General features: G+C 42.2%; 1 protein-coding gene across 2 annotated transcripts in view; it reads right to left on the bottom strand.

The window, feature by feature from the left end:
• PDE8B (phosphodiesterase 8B) overlaps window positions 1–26,214 on the bottom strand; it is a 1,092,370-nt gene that overhangs the window by 37,359 nt on the left and 1,028,797 nt on the right. For both annotated transcript variants that reach the window (XM_078677318.1, XM_078677317.1), the window contains 2 exons: window positions 22,878–23,076; window positions 84–301 (listed from right to left, as the gene is read on the bottom strand). In XM_078677318.1, coding sequence (XP_078533444.1) covers window positions 84–301; window positions 22,878–23,076 — 417 coding nt within the window. The remainder of the gene's footprint in view (window positions 1–83; window positions 302–22,877; window positions 23,077–26,214) is intronic.

Raw genomic sequence — 26,214 nt, forward strand, 5'->3', positions numbered from 1 at the left:
GGCTTTAGGCTTTGTTTACACATAATGAAATATATTAATAAATATGTTACATGCTCTCCCCCATCTCAAAACAGCCTACTCACCTTTCCATGTTCTTGAAAATGTTGCATTTATTGTCCTTTGCAGTGAGCTGAAATGCTAACGCTGTGTGGTGGCTCTCCAGCACGGCTGTGTCGTTGTATAACACCGCCAGCTCACTACCAGCATTGCAGAGGAAAGAGTTTGTGCGGCCGGGGTGATCCACGTCATGAACCGTGGCGGCAATCAGAGCAGCAACCTCATCCTGCTGGTCAAGGCATCCCTGAGGGGTCAGAGAAAAAGAGTGAAGTCCTTCCTGCGAAGCAGAACAACGCATGCGCACCATGAGTAGAAACCAGAAAGCGTTGTCTTGTCAAGCAGATATCATGTTGAAGCACGTTGTGTGCGCTACTGGACCAAGCAGGGGATTGAAGTAAAAGCAATTTTAAAGTTACCATATGCTTTATAAATGTTTTTCTCCTACCTGACTCTGAAAATAAAATGGTACCAAGTAACATGGGAGCAACTCATTTGTATTACAATTACACTGCCATGCTGGTGGTGTAGTGTCGGCAGTGCCATGGTGGCAGCATGCTTAGGCTCATAGCCTGCAACATGTTCCCGCCATGGAACCACCACCTGCACGTCGGTGCACTGTGCACTATGTACCATGTTGTGCATGGCACACAGTGCATGCACAACAGTTTAATAAGGAGGGGACAACATGTGCCCCCATGCACTTTGCCCAATGGGCAAATTTGCCCTGTTTCAGGCCCCTTCCCATGGCGTGGTCCCGCCATGAACAGATGACACCACCATGAAAAGGTCAGCAGTAAGGCAGGTCGTGATTGGGATGACGATGCCGGCATCGGCACTGCCTCCCAACCCCACTGCTTTCCCCTCAGCCACAGCCACGGGATCCAGGATCCTGGCGGTGATGGCGGCCTTGTGACAGTCCGGCCACCATGGTCATAATGGAGTAGTCAAGGAGGTGGTAGTCAGCCCGCCACCGCGAGTACTGGTAATCAGGTCCCCAGTCTTTAACGGTGGTTGGGTCAATGAACATGTTCAAATCTTTTATATTTATGAAAGTTTACATATATGAATAATATTAATATATAAAAAAGATGGTACCTATTAATAATAATTTAAACAGTGTGTGCTGCTAGCAATAATGTAAAAATAAAATCAAGAACTAAAGTCATACGGTACATTCTAGGACCCCTCGGAGCATCTTTCACAGTAGGACAAAAGGACCAGTTATTTGTACTAACAGTAGTACCGTGCAGCATCATTGAATTAGTTGAATAGGAAAAGTATATTCAGCACCAGATTTAGCAAGCGCCTTCTAGCACAATGTTAAACACTACATTAAGGCCCTATGGCAACCCAGCGATGGTTTGTGTGAGATTTCTAAACCACATTGTACACATTTAAATAGGACAGGAGAACAAGCACCCAAGAGTAATCCACATAGAATGTGTAATTAAAAAGACCCCTTTTAGATCTGACTAGGGAATCGGGAATAAAACTATTAGAATGATATCTTATAGTCAGTTTTAATATCACAGTCTGTCTGCACCTTTTTTGGATCCTTTTCTTTTCCTTTCTTTGATTGTTTGTATTGTCTTCCCCTCCGTATTGCTCCGCCTCTAGCGTTGGGTTGCGCAGAGGGGTTTAGTAGCAGCCCTATGATGAAGCATGCCACAACTTGTTGTGGGTGAGGGCAGTTTTTAACAAAGTGTTTGTGCTCTACACATTATTTACGTAAAATCATTCTTGCAACTGTTTTTCACCTTACCTCCTTTTGTGTTTTCCTCCTTATTGTGTGAACCAACCTATTAGTACATTAGTCAGGTCACAAAATAAGTTTTGCTACCAGAAAATTATTGCATCTGGCCCACAATTCTTGCTGCCATTCTACACTGATTTGCATCACACGCCAGTGCAAATTATTCTGGACCTATGTACTATTAATAGGTATGCCATGAAATCATTTACTAACAATGATGATGTGTTAGCAAGAATAATTTGTCATAGTATGTCTGCTTTCAGATTGTATTATTAAATAGAATAAATAAACACATTAAGATGAATATTATGGTGAATGTGTAGTTTAATTAGGCAATTCCTGTAAATAGGTTTTTCAGACATTATCCACAGTGTTGTGGTTTTCTCTCAATTTTTACGAATAAAGTGGTTGTTTTCTGCCATCATGCAAGTTAGGCAGAAATTGGGGGCATATTATCAAGAACGGCGATAAAATTATCGCAGCTTTAGCGATATGAAACTGCCGCTAAAGCGGCGATAATGCGGTACAAAAGGGGGTGGTAATGGACGGAGCACCTGAACCAATCAAACACTCACACCCAGTCAAAAGATCTGGGTTTAATCCATCACCGTTCTTTAGCCCACTCTGCCACCCCAGTTCAGACATGGCTATATGAAAATCAGTCTGACCCCGTGCCTCATGGGAACAGTCCAGCCTGAACTGCCAAGCTATGCCTTCCCTGGACCGGAAACAAGCTTACGAGGACCGGTTTCTGGCATTGCAGCCGTCTTCAGCCCGGCTTGCTTGAATCCAGTGGCAAAGTGAGCAAGGGACTCACGTCTGAGCATACCCTGCCACACTTATGGCGGCCAAAAGCGGTACAAAAGGGGGTGGTAATGGACGGAGCATCTGAACCAATCAAACACTCACACCCAGTCAAAAGACCTGGGTTTAATCCATCACCGTTCTTTAGCCCACTCTGCCACCCCAGTTCAGACATGGCTAAATGCAAATCAGTCTGACCCCGTGCCTCATGGGAACAGTCCAGCCCGAACTGCCAAGCCATGCCTTCCCTGGACCGGAAACAAGCTTCCGAGGACCGGTTTCTGGCATTGCAGCCGTCTTCAGCCCGGCTTGCTTGAATCCAGTGGCAAAGTGAGCAAGGGACTCAAGTCTGAGCATACCCTGCCACACTTATGGCGGCCAAAAGCGGTACAAAAGGGGGTGGTAATGGACGGAGCATCTGAACCAATCAAACACTCACACCCAGTCAAAAGATCTGGGTTTAATCCATCACCGTTCTTTAGCCCACTCTGCCACCCCAGTTCAGACATGGCTATATGCAAATCAGTCTGACCCCGTGCCTCATGGGAACAGTCCAGCCCGAACTGCCAAGCCATGCCTTCCCTGGACCGGAAACAAGCTTCCGAGGACCGGTTTCTGGCATTGCAGCCGTCTTCAGCCCGGCTTGCTTGAATCCAGTGGCAAAGTGAGCAAGGGACTCACGTCTGAGCATACCCTGCCACATTTATGGCGGTCAAAAAAAGCAGCGATAATGGGCTTGATAATATGCCCTTGTGAATTCCCATAGCAGCCCAGGTTAACACCAGAACCAGGGCTGCCATGGGAATTCCCAAGGGCATATCATCAAGCCCATTATCGACGCTTTAGCGGCAGATAATAGTCCCTCTCTGCCAGCTCGATGCCATGCTAATTGTGTCCCAACCATCATGACTAGTTATGCGGGGCAACTTTCCTCCCAATGGCCATGAGAAATCTTTGATGTTCCCCTCTGTTCTGTAGTGATCAGTGAGGGACCAGTTCTCCATAACCCAAAACCCAGAACTAGTATCCTCATCTGTGCCTCCTGAGAATATATTCAGCCCTCACACTTACATTCATACTAATTAACCAATGAGTAAAGGGGAAGGTTGACCCTTGTAGTGCAGGTACCGGGGTTCTCGTGGAGAATGCTATTATGTACCTAAAGAAGTAAATGTCAAATACCATTCCAACGTCTGTATAGGGGCTCTTCCCAGTTAAAGATGGCCGCCGAGTATCTACGATTTACATAGGTACATAGGAGCTCGCACCACTGTTCCGAGTGTTGTGGTCATGCTGAACTGGTATTCAATATGTTTCTTCTTGTATTCAGTGCCTTCTGTCTCCTGGATTCAAAACCTTTATTGAAGCCCTATAATCGCACCAGCAGTGTTTTGATCCTGGCTTCTATAAGCCAGTTTTTCTTCTGCTAAACCTGGCCTCTCTTTGTTTTCTTATGCACGTCTCTCCTTCCTACACTGGCTCTGTAGAAGTACACAGTTTCAGAAGAGAGCAGTCTCTCGTTATTCAGCCCATGAAGGACAAAAACAAAACAGGCAACAACTCCGGTGGCCAGAATGACTGTAATACACTGTAATACAGTGATGTGACACACTTTATACTGTTTACCTTGCCCTGCCATCTAGGTATAATACTATTATAAATACTGTGTATTTGGAAATTATATTCAGGTACTAGATAGGAATCCCCTTATGCGCCTTTTGCCACTTCTCCTTATTCAAACTGAAGGAGCAAGAATTCGCACGTAAAGCGGCTTGCTTGTATTCATGAACCTCGAATAACCCATATGAACTAATTCAACCTGTTTTTGTTACTAATATTGCACATTTTTACATTACACGGGGTGTCCCAGTGACGCTTGCCTATGTGTTTACTTATCCTAAACTGCTTGCCGCTAAAATGGCCGCTGCTTAGCGGGGTTTTCTTCTGCGCATGCGTTGGTCACAATCACGTGACGTGACGTACTCACAGTTCTGGTGGGAATCTTTGCGCTTGCGAACTAGCATTAAGATGGCCGCTATGTGTTCTCACATGCCGAAGCTTGTTTTGCCGCTTTCTGTTTTTCTGTTCGTTTGCAATAATGTCAATGCTATAAGTTAGTATAAAGTAAGGGGAGTCATATAGGGATTCCTGGTATACAGTGTATTCATTTATTTTCCGTGTTGTAATTTGTTTTCGCTTACTTTTTATGTGCCGAAATCCGTGGGCATGAGGGATGGGAATACTCCATATTGAACAGCCTTTCTGCGCATGACAGTCTTCTGCCAGTGGACGAGCTCTATGACATTGAATCCTTGCCAACACGAGGTCCCAGCCAAGATGTGCCTGGGAAGATGCACCTTCGCCTAGCAGAAGAAGCTGACATGTACTAAATGTATCATAATTCATAGATGCGCTATTGTAATTCAGAGACTTATGTCATGGGAACCCCAAATTCAATAGGCGGTCCCCAAAAATGCAAATTAAGGATTGTAGAAGTGAAATCTGGTTGGTGTGTTAACCTATCCTACTTGTGGACCAATCAAAATTGGGGATTCTTACACTTGCAACATTTGGGGGGTGGTACACTGACCCAAAAACAGTATAACTAGCCTAGGTTAGCTAGAGAAATTGTCCGACTTGTCCGAATAGCTGACCTGTCACTGACCCAACGCACTCAATAGGTGACTGATACAGAGAGCTGCGGAGCACTCCGTCCGTAATTTCCAGAGACTCAAGCGGGGTTCTGAAACCTTAAGTGCTGGCGGAGCACTTTGCTGGAAAATTCGATAACCCAATCGGGGTTCTGACTGTTAGCTGCAGAGAGGGTGGAGCGCAGGCGTTGCTTCCGAACTGCGGGTGCGGGTCTTACCTTGGTGGTCCTGTCCTGATCCTAATCTGGTCTTCCTGTCCTGTCCTGGGGTGTCCATTCTGCACCTGCTGGCGACTGTCCTTCCTTGGGGTTTCTCCTGTCCTTAACTGACCCGTGGCCAGGGTTGGTCTTCACACCGTTCTAGGTAAATATAGTGCTGGGAAATCTATTCTGCATCTTTCATTCTTTCCCTTGCTCTAATAAAACGTGGTCTTGCATATTAATTTTCCATGTTTTCTTTGCACCAACAAACCAAAAGGTCATACATTATAATTGTTATTTTAGCATGTTCCATTTCTTACCCATCCTTTAAGTACATTCCTGTTTTCAGTTCATGAAATACAGTTTGTTCCTTTTCTTTACCTTCCCTTAGCTAAATGAAACGTTTGCTCTGATATATTAGCGTGTTCCACTTTTACCTTCCCTATAGTTACATATTACTTTTCGAGTCTCCATAGACTGATTAGATTTTCGTATTGTGTCGCTTTTAAAGAGGTATATTTTAGCATGATCCTTATCTTTCCCCGTCCCTTAGTCACTCTATGACTAGTCTAAACTCCTGAAAATCATTACTAGAATGTTCCTTGTCCTTACCTCCCTTTAGAATTTAAATGGTTGGCCTGATTAATTTCCTATATGGATACGTGCTCTTTATAATCTTAGTTATTGACAGTTTAATCGCTGTAAACCTAATGTTTAATGAAATTGATGAGTCTTAGATAAAGGTTTTAAAACTTCCTGTGTCTCTGGTTATTTTTATGAGTGCAAATATAGAAAAGGTATTTTTGTGTCTGCCTTTCTTTTACAGCTAGCTCCCTGATCCATTGTGATCATAGGTACCCGTAACAGTGGATTGGTAAGTCGGGTACAGTAGAAATCAATAGGAAGGAACAAGGGTTACTGGTAGTAGAGTGTAAGGTTACCCGATTAATAACTTTGGTAAATTGAATTTTTTTTATGGGCCCGATACACGTATGGTAAAATTATAGTCGGGTGACCTGCGCGCTCTATCAGTAATTTTCTGGTAGCAGAGGTGATGGTTAGGGACTAGTTAAAGGTAGGTAGGACTAGTTAAGATAGGTAGGTAGGTTATTTGCTGCTAATTGTGAAAATTTTGCTGCTAAACGTTCGAACGAATTTATAAATGTTTTATTGCGTTGAAAATTATGAAATGTTTTAAATTGTTTTTCTTGCTGTTATATTGATATATGTTCTAACAAACCTCGTTAGTGATTGTTATATGTTTGTCTGGAATCCCCGGGGAATTGAATAACGGGTGGTGAGGAGAATCCACGCCGTAGAGAGGTCACTTGCTAGAGGAAAATTGGTGCAGGTTAGGCAGAACTGGAAGCACTAATTAGGGTTTTCTGAATAAATGTTTGAATAAATGGTAGCAAAGAGTTCGCTGGCAAAACTTCCGTTGTGATATAACCTAGTAAGGGTCACTCGGAAGAAGTAGGAGGTTCATCTAAGCTTGATTGTTAGCAAAGGAGTTCCCTAGTGAAACTTTTGGCATAGTATATATCCCACAGTGGATGAGTCGAAGGAGTAGCAGGTTCACTGATGCTTGTGTGAAGGGTAGGCAGAAGGGATCTACTCGCAGTATTTGAAAAGTAAATAGAAGAAGTTTACTTGCAGTGAATCTTTTTTTCTAGACACTCGAGTACAGTGGCGAATGTGTTTACGTTGTTAATTAAATTGAGCACTTGCACTTTAAAGGGTAGAAATCGTAGCGTTTCTTACCTTGTGAAGGAGGGAGTCATTTGCGGAGCTGCGCTGATGTCACGCCGTGCCGCGCTGGTATTGGTCAGAACGGCGGGTGTGTACTTGAGGAGGGATTGTAAAGGAGGGGTGAGTGCCAAATCGTGAGAACCTGTCTCGCGAAAAGGCGGCGCACCCATTGGTCGAGGTTTTTGAAATCGCGCATTTGATTGGTTGCACGAAAATAAAGGACGCTTTTGTATTGGAAGTGATTTTGTAAACAAAAGTAAGTTGCGGAAAAGTATATGTGGCATACGTATACTCCGGAGACTAGACCTGATCCAAGATATCTAGGCTTTGCTAAAGAAAAGTGGAAAGGTCGTAACTGTAGCATTATGTACGGAAATAAGAGAAAATTGACCTTAGTAAAAAAGGTAAAGAATTATTTCAAGAAAGACAAACCTATCAAAACTAGAGAAGGAGTTGTCATTCCTCCACCTAATACTCCTGCGTCATTCATGATGTTTGATAAAGGGTACCACTCTTGTGTGTGGTTGGAGAATTGGGTGGAATATACTAAAAATGACGGAATTTTGGCATTTCCATTGGATGGTACCTTTAATAGCAGGATTCTGTTCAATTTGAGAACCCGAATGAATAATTTACATCCCAGACCCAGACTAACGCAATATGAGGCCTTAGAGGAATGGGATATAGAGGCTTTTGAGCGAGACAAACCCCGAATGGATAAAGGGTTAACCAAATGGTATCCAAAATTGAAACAAGAAACTCGAGAGAGAAAAATGAAACAATGGAGACAAAACTTGATAGTAGAAGGACTGTACCCTATGATGGCACTACGGGAACCCATGGGAGGGAAAAGGACAGAAAAGACAAAGCATCTGATGACCGGGGGGATTCAGACGATGATTATTTGGAGGAATTGCTAATGAAAAATCCACCTCCTTATAATGAAGGAGCAAGACCAGTAAGTGCAAGAGACGCTTGTCTAATACCTCCTTATCAGGAGGAGCCGAGATCTTTTAGCACAGGGAACCCGTTCCAGAAACCTAACTATGGTGAGGGACCAAGTATGACACATCCGACTGCCCCGAATTATACCCCAACCCTGACTCCGCAAATAGTACCTGAAACTAGCCTGGAAAGAGTACTACAGGAGAGAGAGCGAGAAGCTATAGCTAAACAGAGAACAGAATTAATTCAGAAAATCTCCCAATTAAACACAAGTCCTGAAGCCTTGACAATTCCAGTAACTATTGGACCAGTGGTTCCTTTGTATGGGGATAAACAGGGGTGTCCCAAGACCCTGATTATTACCCCGGCTGTGGTACAGCCAAGAAAAGAGCCCTTAATTGTAGATGATGAGGCAAGTGAATGTGAATCTGTAATTTCCTTGATGGATTTGCCAGTAAGAGAGCCGGAAAGGGGTTCACAGAGAAAGAACTCTCTTTTCAATTCAGGAGAAGTGCAGATTGAATCTGCTTCCGGTACTAGGAGTGCCACAGTAGTGACTCCTGAAGAAATTGAGAGATGGAGTTGAGAATTGGAGAAACAAAATACTCAGTCAAAACCATTAGATATTTACAAATTAAGAATAGAATTGGAAGAACTGATGGCTGGAAATGTGGGGTTAGACAGACTAAATACTTTTTCCGAGGAAGAATTGCTGTTTATCTGCAAGAGTATTACCCGTAATACCAGGGTGTTCCATGAGAAGTTAATGGACACCGCGGCTAGTATGGGAATAGATATTGGTAAATCTAATGTGTTGCAAAAACCCTACAGAGCAGAATTTTCAGACAAAGATCTAGAAAACATGAATGTGTCAGGGAAAAAGGTACAGATCAGAGAATTGTTGAACTTGTTGCAAAAAATGGGGAGAATTAGAAAAATGGAAAGCCAGGTGGGCAAAGAAAAAGGAGGAGATTAGATCAAAACAGATGGCTTCCGAGTATGTCTTAAAAGAAGCAGACAAGGCAGAAAAATTATATCCTATGCGAGAAGTGCCAGGTGGAAAGTATGTGCACGTTCCATGGTCCCAACAGGATATTGTGTCCTTTACCAATGACTTCCCGAAATTACGAGAAAAACCTGTGGATTGGTACAGGCAGGTAGAAAGATTTGTGAAGGTCCAGAAATGTCTCTGGAAAGATTTAGATGGGTTTTTCGACATTGTGGTGCCTGTAGATTTGTGGACAGAATGCAAAATTGCGGTTGATTGGCCTAGTGAGGAATTCCCGAGGGACCCTATCACGGGGGCTCCTTCTGCGGATGTAATGAGGAAATACAACCAGGTAATGTTGCATCTCAAAGGGAAAGTGCCTGCAAAGGAAACTGATTGGACCAGAATAGATAGAACTACCCAGAATAGAGATGAAACTGTGCATTCCTATTATGAACGACTGTTACAGGTGTTCAAAACGTACAGTGGTCTGGACAACATCGAGATGAAGGATATGACCCATTTCATTTACAGGTTTGTATTAGGATTAAGACCTGAAATTTCACAATGGATAAAAGACAATAAAATCTGTTGGCAGTCTAAACCAATTGATGAAGTTCTAAAGTATGCCAAGTATTATGAGGATGAGATGGCGGACAAACGAAAAGCATTGAAGGAAAAGGTCATGTGGGCACAGGTAAAATTGGCCGAACAGCAGGAACAGCAGCGAAATAAATTAACCAGTAATCAGAATCAAGGCTCCGGGGGTGGGGGAAAGCCCAGAGTAAAGATGAGCAGAGAAGAGGCCAAAAAGAAATTCCCCTGTCGCGGATGCGGCCAGATAGGTCATTGGAGAGACGAGTGTCCACATGCACAGAATGGTAATATCCAAATTAATGATTTAAATCCACAGACGCAGAATGAGAAACCACGAAAGACCCAGCAACAGGTAAAGCAGAATCAGTTGCCTCGTGCACCTAGGCAGAATTATAAAAACAGAGCACAACAGAGTGAGGACACTGAAGTGTGGGAAGGAAGGGAAGATAGAAAGGCAGCAGTTTCACAATTCCTGTTAAATGACACGTTTCTCTGTGATGACACCTACTGACGGAGCCTGAGGGGGGACGACGAGGAGTGCGTGCTTGGCGCCTCCTTGCCGGTGGACCAGTCAGGGCCATACATTGAAGGAAAGGTTGAAGGAAATGACGTCACCTTTCTGTTGGACACTGGTGCCACTCGTTCTACTGTGAGAACTGCAGACGTTCCAAACCTACCCCTCTCGGGAGAAGCAATCCAAGTAGTGGGAGTTTCTAATCAGTTAATTAGTACCCCTGTTACAAACCTATGGAAGTTAAAATTGGAAATTTTAAAGAGATGCATAGATTTGTTGTTTGTGATACCAGTCCTGTAAATCTGTTAGGGAGAGATTTGTTGTGTAAAATGAATTGCACTATCTTTTGCACACCAAATGGCATCGAACTCCAAACCCGAGACGAAGATGGAATTTACAAATTAATGTTAGCAAGACCAGACTCTGAAATTAAAAGACTGACCATGCAGGACTTACCTGAAGAGCTCCAAGAAACGGTGAATCCAAAAGTATGGGATTTTACTGGAAAATATGTAGGATTGATGGAAAACATTGACCCGATTAAAATAACTATAAAGGAGAATGCAGTGTACCCAAACATTAAACAGTACAAGATGAGTGCAGAAGTAAAAGCAGGAGTTGCCATTGAAATAAAAAGATTGGTAGAAGCCAAAATCATACAAGAAGTGATGAGCAGTCCATGCAATTCGCCCATAATTGGAATCAAGAAACCTAGCGGTAAGTACAGGGTAGTACAGGATCTGCGAAGTGTTAACAAAATTGTGGTTCCCTGTTGTCCTGTCGTGCCAAACCCTGCAGTGATTTTATACCAAATTCCATGGAATGCTGGATGGTTTACCGTCATTGACTTATGTCATGCATTCTTTTCAATCCCATTGCATCCAGACAGCAAATTTCTATTCTCATTTGAATTCGACAGTCACGTGTTTGTCTGGAATCGCGTCCCTCAGGGGTATACAGAAAGCCCCTCCATCTTTCATCAGATTCTGAAAAAGTGTCTCGAGACCCTAATCTTGCGCGGAAAATCAGTTCTGGTGCAGTACATAGACGACCTCTTGGTGGCATCTAAGAGTCGAAAAGACTATGTGACTGACACAATTGCCTTGCTAAATCATTTAGGTGAGGGAGGGCATAAGGTATCACCCGAAAAGCTGCAATTCTGCACCACATCAGTGAAGTATCTGGGGCACCAGATAGAGAGAGGTATCAGGAAAGTCACCTCAGAAAGAATCAGGATAATTCGAAACATGGAACTGCCAAACACTCAGAAGGAAATCAGAATGTTCCTTGGAGTTGTAGGATACTGCTGGCAATGGATTGTGGGATTTGCAGTCCTAGCAAAACCATTGATAAAAATGACCAGGAAAGGAGCAAGTGACCCAGTGGAGTGGGATGATGAAAGCATGTCAGCTTTTATCAAACTACGAGATTGCCTCTGTACTGCTCCTGCTTTAGGAATGCCAGATTATTCAAAAGATTTTGCACTGTTCTGTGACACACGAGACAATTGTGCACTTTCAGTCCTGACTCAAATTCATGGTTTGACTCGACGTCCAGTGGCATACTTTTCTTCCACATTGGACCCAGTAGCAGCTGGATTACCTGGATGTCTGAAAGCTGTAGCTGCAACTTGCATGAGTCTTGAACAAAGTGAGTCCATTGTTATGGGACATCCAGTAACTGTGTATGTTCCACATTCTGTCGTGATTTTACTGACAAGAACGAAAACCCAGTATCTCACACCTAGTCGGCTGACTAAGTACGAAAGAATCCTTGTAGGGGCAGGAAACGTAACCATCGAAAGATGTAATATTTTGAATCCTGCTACCTTACTGCCTAGTTCATTTGCAGAAGAAGTGAGGGAAGAATTTGCACATGATTGCATCGACTTAACTGAATTCAGTACAAAACCACGCCCAGACATTAAAGAGAACCCTTTGTACCATGGAGATTATGAGCTGTTTGTAGACGGTTCATGCATGAGACACGAGGACAGTGGCTTAAGTGCTGCCTACTCTGTGTGCACTCTGGATCGTCCGGTGGAAGCATCTTATTTGTATGGAGTCAAGTCTGCACAAATAGCCGAAATAATTGCATTGACAAAAGCCTGTAAATTTGGGAGAAATTTGACAATAACCGTGTATACTGATAGCCAGTACGGTTATGGGGTTGTGCATGACTTTGGCCAGTTGTGGCTACAGAGGGAGTTCCTGACCTCTTCAGGTACCCCTATCCGAAATGGAAAATATGTGCAGGATTTACTGGAAGCAATCCAGTTACCAAAAGAATTGGTTGTGGTCAAGTGTGCTGCTCACAAATCTGGCAACGACGATGTGACAGCCGGTAATTGTTATGCTGATCAGTTAGCCAAACATTGCGCAAAGTACAAAATCTCAATCAATATAAGGGTTGGGGGAACTGGAAGCAGCTGCCAACCTTTGATGCTAGAGGGAGTGAATACATGGGAGGAAGTGAGAGACTTACAGGAAGCAGCAGAGCCTCAAGAAAAACAAAGATGGAAAAACTTTGGGTGCCGCAGGAGAGAGGGGGATGGTGTCATTGTTTACCTTGATGGGATGCCTGTGTTGCCAGACTGTATGCTTGCTCCTATGGCTAGGCTAATACATGGAAATACACATGTCGGCAGAGATGCAATGATTCGCATGTTCCGCCGAACATGGTTCAATTCGAAGTTCAGAAGAGTAGCAGAGGCACTCTGCCAGAGGTGTTTGACATGCCAGCAATTTAACCCTGGAAAGAAAACCATAGTGTTACCAGGAAAAATTGGAAAGGCAGAAGGCCCTTTTATTAGATTACAACTTGATTTCATTCAGTTGCCCCCTTGTCGAGGAATGAAATATTTACTTGTCATTGCCTGCCTGTTTTCAAAATGGGTGGAAGCTTTCCCTGCACGAAGAAATGACAGCATCACGGTAGCAAAGTTGTTACTTAGGGAACTAATACCTCGTTACGGTTTCCCAGTCTTGATTGAATCAGACAGAGGAAGTCATTTTCAGAATGAAATAATAAAACAGATCTGTGAAGCATCCAAAAATCACGCAACATCTGCATTGTGCATATCGTCTAGAGGCTTCTGGAGTGGTAGAACAGATAAATGGCACGATCAAGTCAAGATTGGGAAAGATGTGTGAATATACTCAACTGGATTGGCCAGATGCTCTGCCTCTTGTGTTGATGGGACTTAGAAGTATTCCAGATCGGAACACGGGCTTGAGTCCCCATGAAATCCTGATGGGAAGAGCAATGCGGCAAGCGTGGGTACCAGGATACAAGTTAATAAGCATATCTGATGATTTGGTGCTGGAATATTGTAAAGAGCTGGCTGACCAAGTACGTTCTATCTCTCGCCAGGTTGGGGGAGAAGACGTCGCCAGGCCAACAACTCCAACACATAACCTGAATCCTGGTGATTGGGTCGCAATAAAGAAGCACCCTCGGAAAAGCTGCCTTGAACCCAGGTGGGGAAAACCACGACAGGTGATCCTGGTTACCACCACAGCTGTAAAGTGTGCAGGAGTACCTTGCTGGATCCATGCCAGCCACACAAAGAGAGTGACAGAACCAGACCTAACTGAAGCTGAAGGTTGCCCAGCTGAAGGATCCCAAGATATCGGTCCTGAAGTAGCTGAAGAGGAACAACAGAGCTCCAGTCAAGAAGATTGGGTTCCACTCATTGACCTGACAATCGACCCTATACGAACCAGAAGTCAAGCCCAATTAGACAGACAGTGGGATAGTGAGGACGAGACAGGTGAAGAAGAAACTACTCAGATTATCGAAATACATGTCAGATCTGATTCTGAGGAGGACCAGATAGGGGAAGAGCAGGTAATCGACATTCCACCCAGAACACCTGCACCAGTAGAGGGACAAATAGAAATTAGGGCGGAAGTTCACGCAGAAGAAAATCAAGAGTTCGAAAAGCATGAGCAGGAACAGATAGAACTAGACAATTGTGTTCAGGAAGAAGAGATCGAAACAGATCAAAGCCAAACTCAGCATATACCTGAACAAGGTCAGTTTAGGGACCAGGCAGAAGAAACAGACGACAGACCTGGACCTAGTAAGTTAGGGAATGATACTGAAACCGAACTTGATCCAAGTGTGCCACAATTGAACGAAAACAAAAGGGTGTTGGACGAAGGCAAAGACACAGTGCCAGTTAAAAGACTGAGAAAAGGTGATTCAGTACCTCGATTTGTGAAAAGGCTGAGACTGCGTCTAAAGACGATAAACGAGGAGCCTGAACAAATAAATGAGGTTTCGAGTCAAACTGACCCAGTCCACACAAAGATAAAGAGAAGAAGTGCTCGCATTAAGAAACTGAATAACAAGTACGCGAGTCCGGAGTGGACTTACTTTGTGTTGGAGGAGTTTGAGAACTTGGAAATCAGTGACGAAAGTGAAAGTGACGAAGAAGTAATAACTGAACAGACCCGTGAGAAAGTAAGCCCAACCTGAAAAGTTAAACGAGTAAGCAAGCTGTGTAGATTTACAAAGAGGGGTTGTAACCTCTTTTGAGCCAAAAATGTCTGATTCTTCTGAGAATGGGAGACCGAGATGAAGTTGTTGTAAAACATGCTGCCAAGTATGTTTATGTAGTGTAGCAATAGTACTGATCCTTTGGATAGGACTAACAGTAACCCTTCCTTCTATGATGAGTAAGAACCCAAGTTTGTACCCAAATAATAATTTACCTGACGACACTGTAGAATCACACACTAGAATTACACCACGAAGAGTAGACACTTTGGACAAACCACTTAGCCTGAAACGGAGACAGTTAGATTTAGAAGCACCAGATGAGGAAGTATTACACTTTAACAAGATTAAGAACAAGACTCATTTAAACGTTTTCGCAAACCTGTTATTACATTATGTAGAAACTATGGAAATAGACGACTGTTATGTCTGCATGAAGCTACCTACTTCTGTAGCTGAAGGCGTGACTTATCATCACCTGCCCTTAACCTATGGAATTTCCTGTAGTATACTAACTAGCTTATTTTACGAAAGAGGACCTTTACAGTATTACTATTCAAACTCTGACGTAACATTTTCTGAACTTCCTGTTCGAAGAAACCTGAACCCTGTACATACGACTAGAGATGTAGCTAAGTTCATGAGTGATTATTTTCTAACTGTAGGAAAAATTAATATAGATGATGCACATAAAAATAACCTGACCTGTTCTTTACATGAAAAGGAAAAAGAATTTCTGGACATGGTAGAGAAGAGAAGAGAGAGTTTCCAAAAGAAAGCCAAAGACAAGAACCAGAAGGTTCCTAAATGGGCAGAGAGTATAGGGAGCACCCCAAACGGTGGAACTAGTGCTGCTATGCTTTTGGATTTCGAAAAGAAGGGGAAGCTCTGTCTTAAAAGGGAATAGACTAGTTATTATAACAATGTTTTCATTGGTTCCAGTGAATACGAACATAATTACAAGGTAATTGGAGGTTGGGGTTTCAAAGATGGGACAGAGCCTGTGTTTCCTGGAATTTATTTTATTTGTTGGAACAAGGCTTACTTCAAATTGCCCGACCATTGGTACGGGAGTTGCTATTTTATATATTATATAGAATTCGCACGTAAAGCGGCTTGCTTGTATTCATGAACCTCGAATAACCCATATGAACTAATTCAACCTGTTTTTGTTACTAATATTGCACATTTTTACATTACACGGGGTGTCCCAGTGACGCTTGCCTATGTGTTTACTTATCCTAAACTGCTTGCCGCTAAAATGGCCGCTGCTTAGCGGGGTTTTCTTCTGCGCATGCGTTGGTCACAATCACGTGACGTGACGTACTCACAGTTCTGGTGGGAATCTTTGCGCTTGCGAACTAGCATTAAGATGGCCGCTATGTGTTCTCACATGCCGAAGCTTGTTTTGCCGCTTTCTGTTTTTCTGTTCGTTTGCAATAATGTCAATGCTATAAGTTAGTATAAAGTAAGGGGAGTCATATAGGGATTCCTGGTATAGAGTGTATTCATTTATTTTCTGTGTTGTAATTTGTTTTCGCTTACTTTTTATGTGCCGAAATCTGTGGGCATGAGGGAGGGGAATACTCCATATTGAACAGCCTTTCTGCGCATGACAGTCTTCTGCCAGTGGACGAGCTCTATGACATTGAATCCTTGCCAACCCGAGGTCCCAGCCAAGATGTGCCTGGGAAGATGCACCTTCGCCTAGCAGAAGAAGCTGACATGTACTAAATGTATCATAATTCATAGATGCGCTATTGTAATTCAGAGACTTATGTCATGGGAACCCCAAATTCAAACGGCGGTCCCCAAAAATGCAAATTAAGGATTGTAGAAGTGAAATCTGGTTGGTGTGTTAACCTATCCTTCTTGTGGACCAATCGAAATTGGGGATTCTTACACTTGCAACATTTGGGGGGTGGTACACTGACCCGAAAACAGTATAACTAGCCCAGGTTTAGCTAGAGAAATTGTCCGACTTGTCCGAATAGGTGACCTGTCACTGACCCAACGCACTCAATAGGTGACTGATACAGAGAGCTGCGGAGCACTCTGTCCGTAATTTCCAGAGACTCAAGCGGGGTTCTGAAACCTTAAGTCCTGGCGGAGCACTTTGCTGGAAAATTCGATAACCCAATCGGGGTTCTGACTGTTAGCTGCAGAGAGGGTGGAGCGCAGGCGTTGCTTCCGAACTGCGGGTGCTGGTCTTACCTTGGTGGTCCTGTCCTGATCCTAATCTGGTCTTCCTGTCCTGTCCTGGGGTGTCCATTCTGCACCTGCTGGCCGACTGGCGACTGTCCTTCCTTGGGGTTTCTCCTGTCCTTAACTGACCCGTGGCCAGGGTTGGTCTTCACACCGTTCTAGGTAAATATAGTGCTGGGAAATCTATTCTGCATCTTTCATTCCTTCCCTTGCTCTAATAAAACGTGGTCTTGCATATTAATTTTCCATGTTTTCTTTGCACCAACAAACCAAAAGGTCATACATTATAATTGTTATTTTAGCATGTTCCATTTCTTACCCATCCTTTAAGTACATTCCTGTTTTCAGTTCATGAAATACAGTTTGTTCCTTTTCTTTACCTTCCCTTAGCTAAATGAAACGTTTGCTCTGATATATTAGCGTGTTCCACTTTTACCTTCCCTATAGTTACATATTACTTTTCGAGTCTCCATAGACTGATTAGATTTTCGTATTGTGTCACTTTTAAAGAGGTATATTTTAGCATGATCCTTATCTTTCCCCGTCCCTTAGTCACTCTATGACTAGTCTAAACTCCTGAAAATCATTACTAGAATGTTCCTTGTCCTTACCTCCCTTTAGAATTTAAATGGTTGGCCTGATTTATTTCCTATATGGATACGTGCTCTTTATAATCTTAGTTATTGACAGTTTAATCGCTGTAAACCTAATGTTTAATGAAATTGATGAGTCTTAGATAAAGGTTTTAAAACTTCCTGTGTCTCTGGTTATTTTTATGAGTGCAAATATAGAAAAGGTATTTTTGTGTCTGCCTTTCTTTTACAGCTAGCTCCCTGATCCATTGTGATCATAGGTACCCGTAACAGTGGATTGGTAAGTCGGGTACAGTAGAAATCAATAGGAAGGAACAAGGGTTACTGGTAGTAGAGTATAAGGTTACCCGATTAATAAATGTGGTAAATTGAAATTTTTTTTATGGGCCCGATACATGTATGGTAAAATTATAGTCGGGTGACCTGCGCGCTCTATCAAAACCCATTCCTACCTCCCACTCAGCTCCCTCCTTTCCTTCTAACTCATCCTTGCCATTTCCACCTAATCTCCTTTCACTCTACCTCCAGTTCCTACAATAACATTTAATCCTCTGCTTCTCATCTGCTAATTTCCACACAGCCATATTTCATCCCATGCTTACTCCAAACACCTTCAGGCTCCTCTCTTTTCCTTATCCTTTATTTCCTCTTCTTCAATCCAACCTTCTGACGTTCATTATTTTCTCACCTTTAAATTCTCCCTTACACGTTGTAATTCATTCCTTCCTCCAGCGCTTACACCCCCGCAGCCTGTAGATCTCAATAGGAACATATCATTTTTCAACATCTGACATTGCATAGCTTTTCTTTCACACCCAAATCATCATTTATTCCTGCGCCCTTAGCTCATTCACTCTCACCTATTTCTCTTCCACATCATAATCACTTCTCAGTCTGCTTGACATAGAGAAGGACACTGCTTCCTGTCAATCCCAACTACCCCCCTCACCTAAATAAGTCGCCATAGTTACATCTAAGATGACTCACTGACTCTTTAGTGTCCTGGTTAGTGCATGACTGTTGAAGCAGAACCCCATTAACATCTACAAGTTTCGGTCATATTTGTACATTGGCCTTCGTTTCATCGCTGCAACTGGCTAATCAATGACGCTTGACAAATCTTACATGGAGCCCTAGCTACATGCTAGAAAATACTCATAACAATTCAAAACACAAAGAACAATGAAGGAGGAATAGCCTTCATCCGCAAAACGTCACAACCTAAATAATCATTTTTTTCCGTGTAGTTTTATACAGCGCGAACTTGACCCGAAGGTATCAGAGTGCTTTACATGAGCACCAGTTGTGTTACACGCGGCACATTGTAAACTTCACTGCTGCAGGATGTAAATAATGTTCCAATGTTCATTTTAAGGATTTCAGGCACCTCAGCAAGACATATTTCAGCTGTTTTGTGTTAAAGCTCCAGGATACTATTGTGTGGGGTCATGTTGTCTTGTTTTATGAGAAAATAGGTAATAAAATTCGAAGTTGTTCTGAACAGGGGGACGAAAAATATGTATTGCCCGGCGCCCCAAAAATCCTTACGATAACATTGGTCACAGTATCATATATAAAGCAAACGTTGGCATAATAGCATGCAAGAAATCACTTTCATTATAGGAGTGTTCTTTTTATGGAAATAACTTACAGATGTAGCACACTTGATTTGGCCTCGCTACTTCCATTTAAGTCAACACAATGTGTCTCCTTTATGAACACTTTGACATCAGAGATGCTATAAACTTGAGTAGGAACTACATCCAGTTTGACTTCTGTACGCAAATGGTTCTAGTCATGATAATCATAGCTAAAGGTTTTACATAGACCATGAATGGATAAAAAATACACAAAAACGTGTACTTCATAAAGGTTATAAAAGTCTTAGTGGTGGCTCCCCTGCTAATGCGGAGGAGCATTGTCCCACGAAAAAAGAAAATGATAATAATGGAAATTACTATCATTATATTTCTAGTATTGTCTTGGGCTTTCCTGGGTATGGGTTCCCTGAAGTTGGGGAGGGGGAGTGGTTGCTGCACTCTAAAGTGCTCATTATGCTTTGGAGGACCGTCTCCAGCCAGCCAAAGCGTCATGCGCACTTTGCATATTCGCCACCCAGGCTGCATTACAGTCTGGGTGGAGAACAAGCCCAGCCCACAGCCCCTGTCGGAACGCCAAACCATGGCGCTCAGACCAATCACAATGCTGCAATGTAGCATTGTGAGTGGCTCAGGGGAGCCTCGGTACTTCGTAGAAGAGACACGACGTGGGAGAGACGGAGAGACGCAGTGAGATCAGGTAAGTGATTTTTTTTCCAACTCACCCAAACCCCCTGCATTCCACTCCCATACCGTATTGGCCACCACTGCCAGGAATGCACTTGAAATCGATGGCAGATCAAGGCATTAGTTAAGTCTTGGCCCCAAGACTATACCAACCACATGACCAGCATAAGAGCAATAGAGTCAACAGCTAAGGAAAGAGAATGTTGCTCACAAGTACACAATTTATCTCAATTGCTCATTACCCGGACACATATTTGATGGATGAATACAACAACATACAGTATATTTACAAAGAAATAAATTAAGCCGAGATTGCTTTTCAGCACAAAAACGACACCACTTTGTTTGCCCAATATCAATTGCTAAGAAAATCAAAAAAATCTATTTTGAAAAATGTTTGATGAATTAGATATAAACATGACGCAAGTAACTGAATGTGAAAACGTCTAAAAATTGAGCTTATTTTTCTATTATCTTTATGAATTTCTACAAATCAATCATAGTGACCGCTTTATCATAACATTATCAACTTCGTGCACATATGGATCTTGGCATTTCTTTTATGACTGAGCTTAATTTTGAAATGTAAGACTGTCCTTACATTCCAATAGAAGTACTGTAGGAAGAAGGATGAGTCCAATATATAAGATTTTTACAATGAGACTAAAGTACTCTAATTAGCTGATTCAATCTGTCATTGACAAGGTCTCAAACAAATGGCTCACGGTTCTAGAGCCAAAACTCCTTTCTGTATGTAGAGAGTATGTATTCAATACAATATATGTGCCATGAATGGCGCAGGTACTTTTGTTCTCTGTTGATACTAGTGTGGGCCCAAATACCTTTACTGAAACTCTGGCGTTGGGAATACCCAATGAGGTGTGTGAACCAGAAGAGAATTCAACTCTCTAATCTTTGTCTGTTACGTACGGTCCTGGAAGAAATCCTGAACCATTTGAAAACAGCTCTAGTAACACTAAAGCATGAATCCACAATGGGTAGAGAAATCTAGAAGTCCACTATATCAAGTACTTTGCTCAGCATATGAAGTGACTACTCAGTTTCCTGTAGGGTGATGGTGGCAGTACTACTTCCCAGTCTAAACTGATTGAGAGATTGATACTCCGAAGCAAGTTATGTTTACAGATGATTGTGTATGATGGCAATGTTAAACAGCTTTGGAATATTTTGCATGGAGTGAAATTAAGTTAATTTGATTATCACTGTGGAAATCAGAGGGATCATCTCACTCTAAGTGTGTTAACCTGTCATGTTTTGAGACTGTGGTGGAACTTTCTTGGAGAGTTAAATATCAGGTCACCTGCATAGCCTGATGGTCTGAGAGGGATATGTCTTTTTAGAGTTTTGAGGGACTTCATGCAAATTGCATTACAGGGCGGTGCTTGAGCACTATAATCAAGTTGGTATTACTGGAGGCAGAGCAGACACATAGGGTTATACAGATTTGTTGCAGAAAATACAGTTGGAAATTTGTGTTGAGCAATGATTGCATTTGGGGACAAAGGGCTGAAGGTCTATCCTATCAGCTAGAAAAGATTCTTTGGTGAGGTGATAAGTTGATTGTGTTCTTTGAGGTTGCTTTGGCATCAATGATGGTTCCTTTGCATTTCTTCCATTCAGTTTAAAGGTTTTGTTGGCATATTCTTCTGGAACCACATAGGCTTTTTCTCCTTGAGTATAAAGGAAGAGGTACATTTCTACGCTTTCTCTGGTTTTATTGTCAAAAACATTATTGCATCAAATATATCATCACATCATAGAATGATGAGCACATTTATGTCTTCAAGTTGCTCTGCTGGAGCAAGGTACATGAAATATAGGTGGCTGATCATGGTCAAGTTCCTGTTTTTAGGTTCCTGGTTCATATTATTTTTGGCTGTTCATTGTGTTTCAATTTCTTAATTCTAGATGAGAAAATGATTAGGGGGTGATCTGACCACCCAACTCCTATTTGTGTTGTAGAGTGCCGCCCTTGGGGGATGATGAAGTCAAGAGTATCAACCTTGTCAAAGGTCAGCATCTTGCAAGATCATTGTCAGCTACCAGGTGAGAAGTCAGTCAGCCGTGTACTTAACTCCATAGCAGCTGACCCATCAGACACAATTATTTTATGTGGATTTCATATATTGAACTGTTATAATCCAAGCTATAATTCCACATGTCAGAGAATTAAAGTTTATAAACCAGATCACTGATTATTGACTTAATTTATGGCTTTCTATATGTCACAGGTGAAACCACTAATGTTCTCTAGCAGGACATGTGCTCCAAGTGTTCAACTTTCATCTGAGCATCTCTTGAGTTTTTAACACCCACACAGACAGAGGATCATATCAACCCAATTATTTTCAGTCTCTACCTCAGAAACCACCAAAAAACTGATCACCAACCAGTCACTTGTACAGGAACCGGCTGTGGGAGTTTTATTTAGGGGTCAACAAATGTTGTGACCGCAACATTAATGCTCTCGCTTCCATTTCACCAGCCTGCATTTTATTGATTTCCATGTGAATGTTAACGTATTTCTTAGCTTTACACATTTGTACGTTGTTTCCAACTTCCTCTGATTTCATCAGGATATAGGGCTATGTAAATTGGCATGTAATGTCACTTCTGGCTATGCCGTCAGAGGGTCAGAAAGCATGTGATATAACTTACAGCACCCATATAAATTGAGTAAAATTACATCAATGCCATTCAAGTGCAATTCATTAAAGAAAGTTAAGCATTCCTAGCAACATCATACCACTGAAGTACTCTATTAAACAAAGACAAAAATAATCATTGTGTGTGTGAAGATGACCATTATTTATACACCATGTAGCAATGGTACAGGTATGCAAAGTTTCTCCGTGACAGCAAATCATATTTTCATTGTGTATCCATTTCTGCTAGAACTGCATGCTGTTTGATAAAGCAATTGCTCTTTATGGATGATCTTACATACACAATATAGTTGCAAAAGGCAAATCTTTACGTTTTCTTAGCAAGGAACTCAAAATAGAAATATACCTTAACTCTTTCATTTCCAAGAAAACATGCAGTAGCATGTAACACATCAGCAGCATGGGTGGAGTTGTGGTACGAATTGGTTGCATGGTAGTTGACCTCAATAATATGCAACCAGGCGCGTAGTGTAGCTTCTGTACAGTTTAAAAATTCACACACACCAAATCGGCCAAAAATCTTTAAACCAAGGTATACGAGTGGCCTGAAAAAAATAAGTAAAATAAAATGCTTTTATGAAATGCAGTACATACATATCAATCATATATTATGTCAACTGGGGGTGTTTAGCCTTAAAGCTTAATATTGCATACCGAGGCCATGTTGTATAGCAAAACAAATGGACTGATATTTCTTATTTTTTTTAGATCTCTGAAAACGCTACTACTTCACCTTCTTCTATGAAACATTATAATGATAATAACAATGATCATCATCCACCTTGTAAATTGAAGGTATGCACAAATAAGTTGTAACCTATTATTTTGAATTTTTTACTCGGAGGTAGCATCAGTTCATCTTTAACAATAATTCCAGCACTTCAAAGTGAAGTGTTTTTAATACAAAAATAATTAAGTGTAGTGTTACTGTGAATAGCTACACTTCTGTTTTTGGATATAAGTAGGATACAAATAACTTTAATGCTCATCAACAAATGTTAATTGAAACACATTTTCATCTGTGACACTATGCAAATGCAATCAAGATAGATAGATAGATACATTTTTATTCCACATTTACATAAAATTATTGCAATTAATTACATTTAAAATACACTACGTAAAATATAAAAAAACTGATATCGCCTTCCAGACACTTTACAGTCCTATTTTTCACAGGGAACATAAGTTTAAAATCTCTATAATTTAGAAGAAAGTGTTTGGAATTAGTATACAGGCAGCATTAAAATCGAGGGATGTGTACTGTCTTTATCAAGGTTATTGCCGCTGTCATAAATTTAATAAAATATGCAGCCAATTGGTCCTAACTTTTATGATGCGCCAAATGGGGCAGAGCCAAAATTTCCCTGAAGCGGTCAATTTCTTGCAGATGCACAAAACGTGAATTAATGATTCTTCCCCATTTCCACAGAGACAGCACTGTGTAACCTCCCGGTAGCTCTGTCCATACCTGTATGAGGGCAAAGGAAGTAGGCCAAAACGTAAACTCATTAGTTGGAGCTTCAATATCGGCTTGAGGGGAGTAGAGAGATCATACGGAAGTGCCCAACAATTGTAGAGTTGTGACACCCAGCTGCCATTACTTATATTTTTTACTGCCAATGCATCACGTTCCGCCAACTATCATTTTGCTTGTTTTATTAATAGTTTTGCCCCAACAGCTGTAGGTAGTGAACTTTTCCAGATTCCTTGTGCCTCCAATATCTCAACACAATGCGTTAGGAATTTATTAAATTTTTGGTGCAGGGTTTTTTATTAGTGACAACATGAGGCTCTTTAAAGTATTCCCCTGGGTCTTCTTGACTTTTAAGGAATAGGCTAAAAACGTAGCTTTTAGCAGCCACTGCTGCAATGTCAGCTTGAATTTCATAGGGATTTGTGCATGCGGTGTGGAGTTTGGTAGCAAGAACATGCTACGGTAGCAAGACGACTGTGCCCTGTCCAGCCAGACTGCCAATTTATCTATAAAGACCATTGCCCCATAGGCCACTGTTGGTAAGAATTTTGGATCTATTACCTAAAGCAGGGGGCCAAGTCTGCTGTGCCCATCGATTTTCTTACTTTGCAGAATGCTCCTTCGAGGGCATTCGCTGCCCCCCTGCTGTGCGGTAATATGCGCTGCTAATCGTTCTCTATGTTCTAGCCAGATGCCAAGGTACTTGTAAGTGGGCCCTACTTCGATAGGTATACCCTCTGTATACCAGAAACCTTTCCTAGCCCTTTGTCTTGTTATTATCATCACCTTTGATTTTGCTGTATTTATTTTGAGCACGTTTTCTTTGCAGTAAGATGTCAAGGCCCTCAGGAGCTTCTGGAACCCCACTATGGTTTGGTCTAGGAGTATTGTTTCATACTGTAAGGATTGAATTGGAGTTCCCAAGAGTTTTTGGTGGAAATGATCTCTTTGGTGATGGGTATTTGGGGGATCCGCCAGATACAAGCCGAAAAGGTTTGGAACCAGTATGCAGCCATGTTTTATGCACTTGTTGGTTTTGATTTTGTTGGTAGTACCCTAGCCTGAGGTGACTCTTGAATTTTCAACCATGTGTCTGATTGCAAATAGTAAAGTCGTGGGATGCCCCAGTTGTTTAATTTTTCCCACAGTCTTGCCCGCAACACGCTATCAAATGCCATTCTGAAGTCAATGTACCCAAGGTATAGAGCTTCACTTGTTTTGTTAATCTGCCCTCTATCAGGTGGGATATACAGATCAGGTTATCATTGATGTGGCAGGCATTCAGAAAACCCTTGGAGAGTGGGGAATACATTTTTTCTCTTCTGGCCAATGCTTCAGTTCTTGGTATGACATACTGGCGTAGCACTTCCTCTCTACTTCAAAGAGGGCAATCAGTCGGTAATTTTCTGGGCTTGACCGAGAGCCTTTTTATGAATCGGGACTAATAGCGAGCCACACCATGTCCCTGGGGTACCTCGGTCTTCCCGAAGCAGGGGGGTTATTATTGAGGGACATTCTAGCGCTGCCCCTTTAAACACCTTTGCTGTCCAGGCGTGCCACCTGCTCGCATCTGTTTGATGGCATATACTACTTGGGCTGCTTGCATTATATCCCCTTCAGGTGGTTCTAGTGGTTTGCTGTCTCCATTGTGTTGCTTTAGATGCTTTGGACTGCTGTTTTTATTCCTGATATTATCTCTCACACCTTCAGCGCCAGGGGGGTTCCATATAGAGTGCTTTGATGTAGGTGTCCTAAACAGGGGGTTCGATGTTTGTTACAGTTGGCTGTTGGTTCAGCTTGAAGCATTTATTGATCCTTGTCCAAACTTTTCTTCGATCCTTGGATTTTAGGATTTCTTAAGTTATGTTATGTTATAGTGGATGTGTAGCGCGCACTAATACTCTTGAGTGTCATGGCGCGGAAGAGAGCTGGGGTAGAGGCGGGAGTCAGATTAGATGGTCTTACTGAAGAGATGTGTTTTTAGATGCTTTTTAAAGAGTTGGAACTCTTGTATAAAATGAAGGTCAGGAGGGAGCGCATTCCAGGCCTCAGCAGCTTTGACAGAAAGTGACTGGCCTCTCAAACGAACTCTGCGGAAACGCGGGATGATCATCCGGTGAAGAGAGGCAGAACGCAGAGGTCGGTTCAGAACATATAAGGCAAAGCGGTTCCTGAGGTAGGTGGGACCATGTCCATGGATGGGTCC

This window comes from Lissotriton helveticus, chromosome 2_1, assembly GCF_964261635.1.
Source record: "Lissotriton helveticus chromosome 2_1, aLisHel1.1, whole genome shotgun sequence".
Taxonomy (NCBI): domain Eukaryota; kingdom Metazoa; phylum Chordata; class Amphibia; order Caudata; family Salamandridae; genus Lissotriton; species Lissotriton helveticus.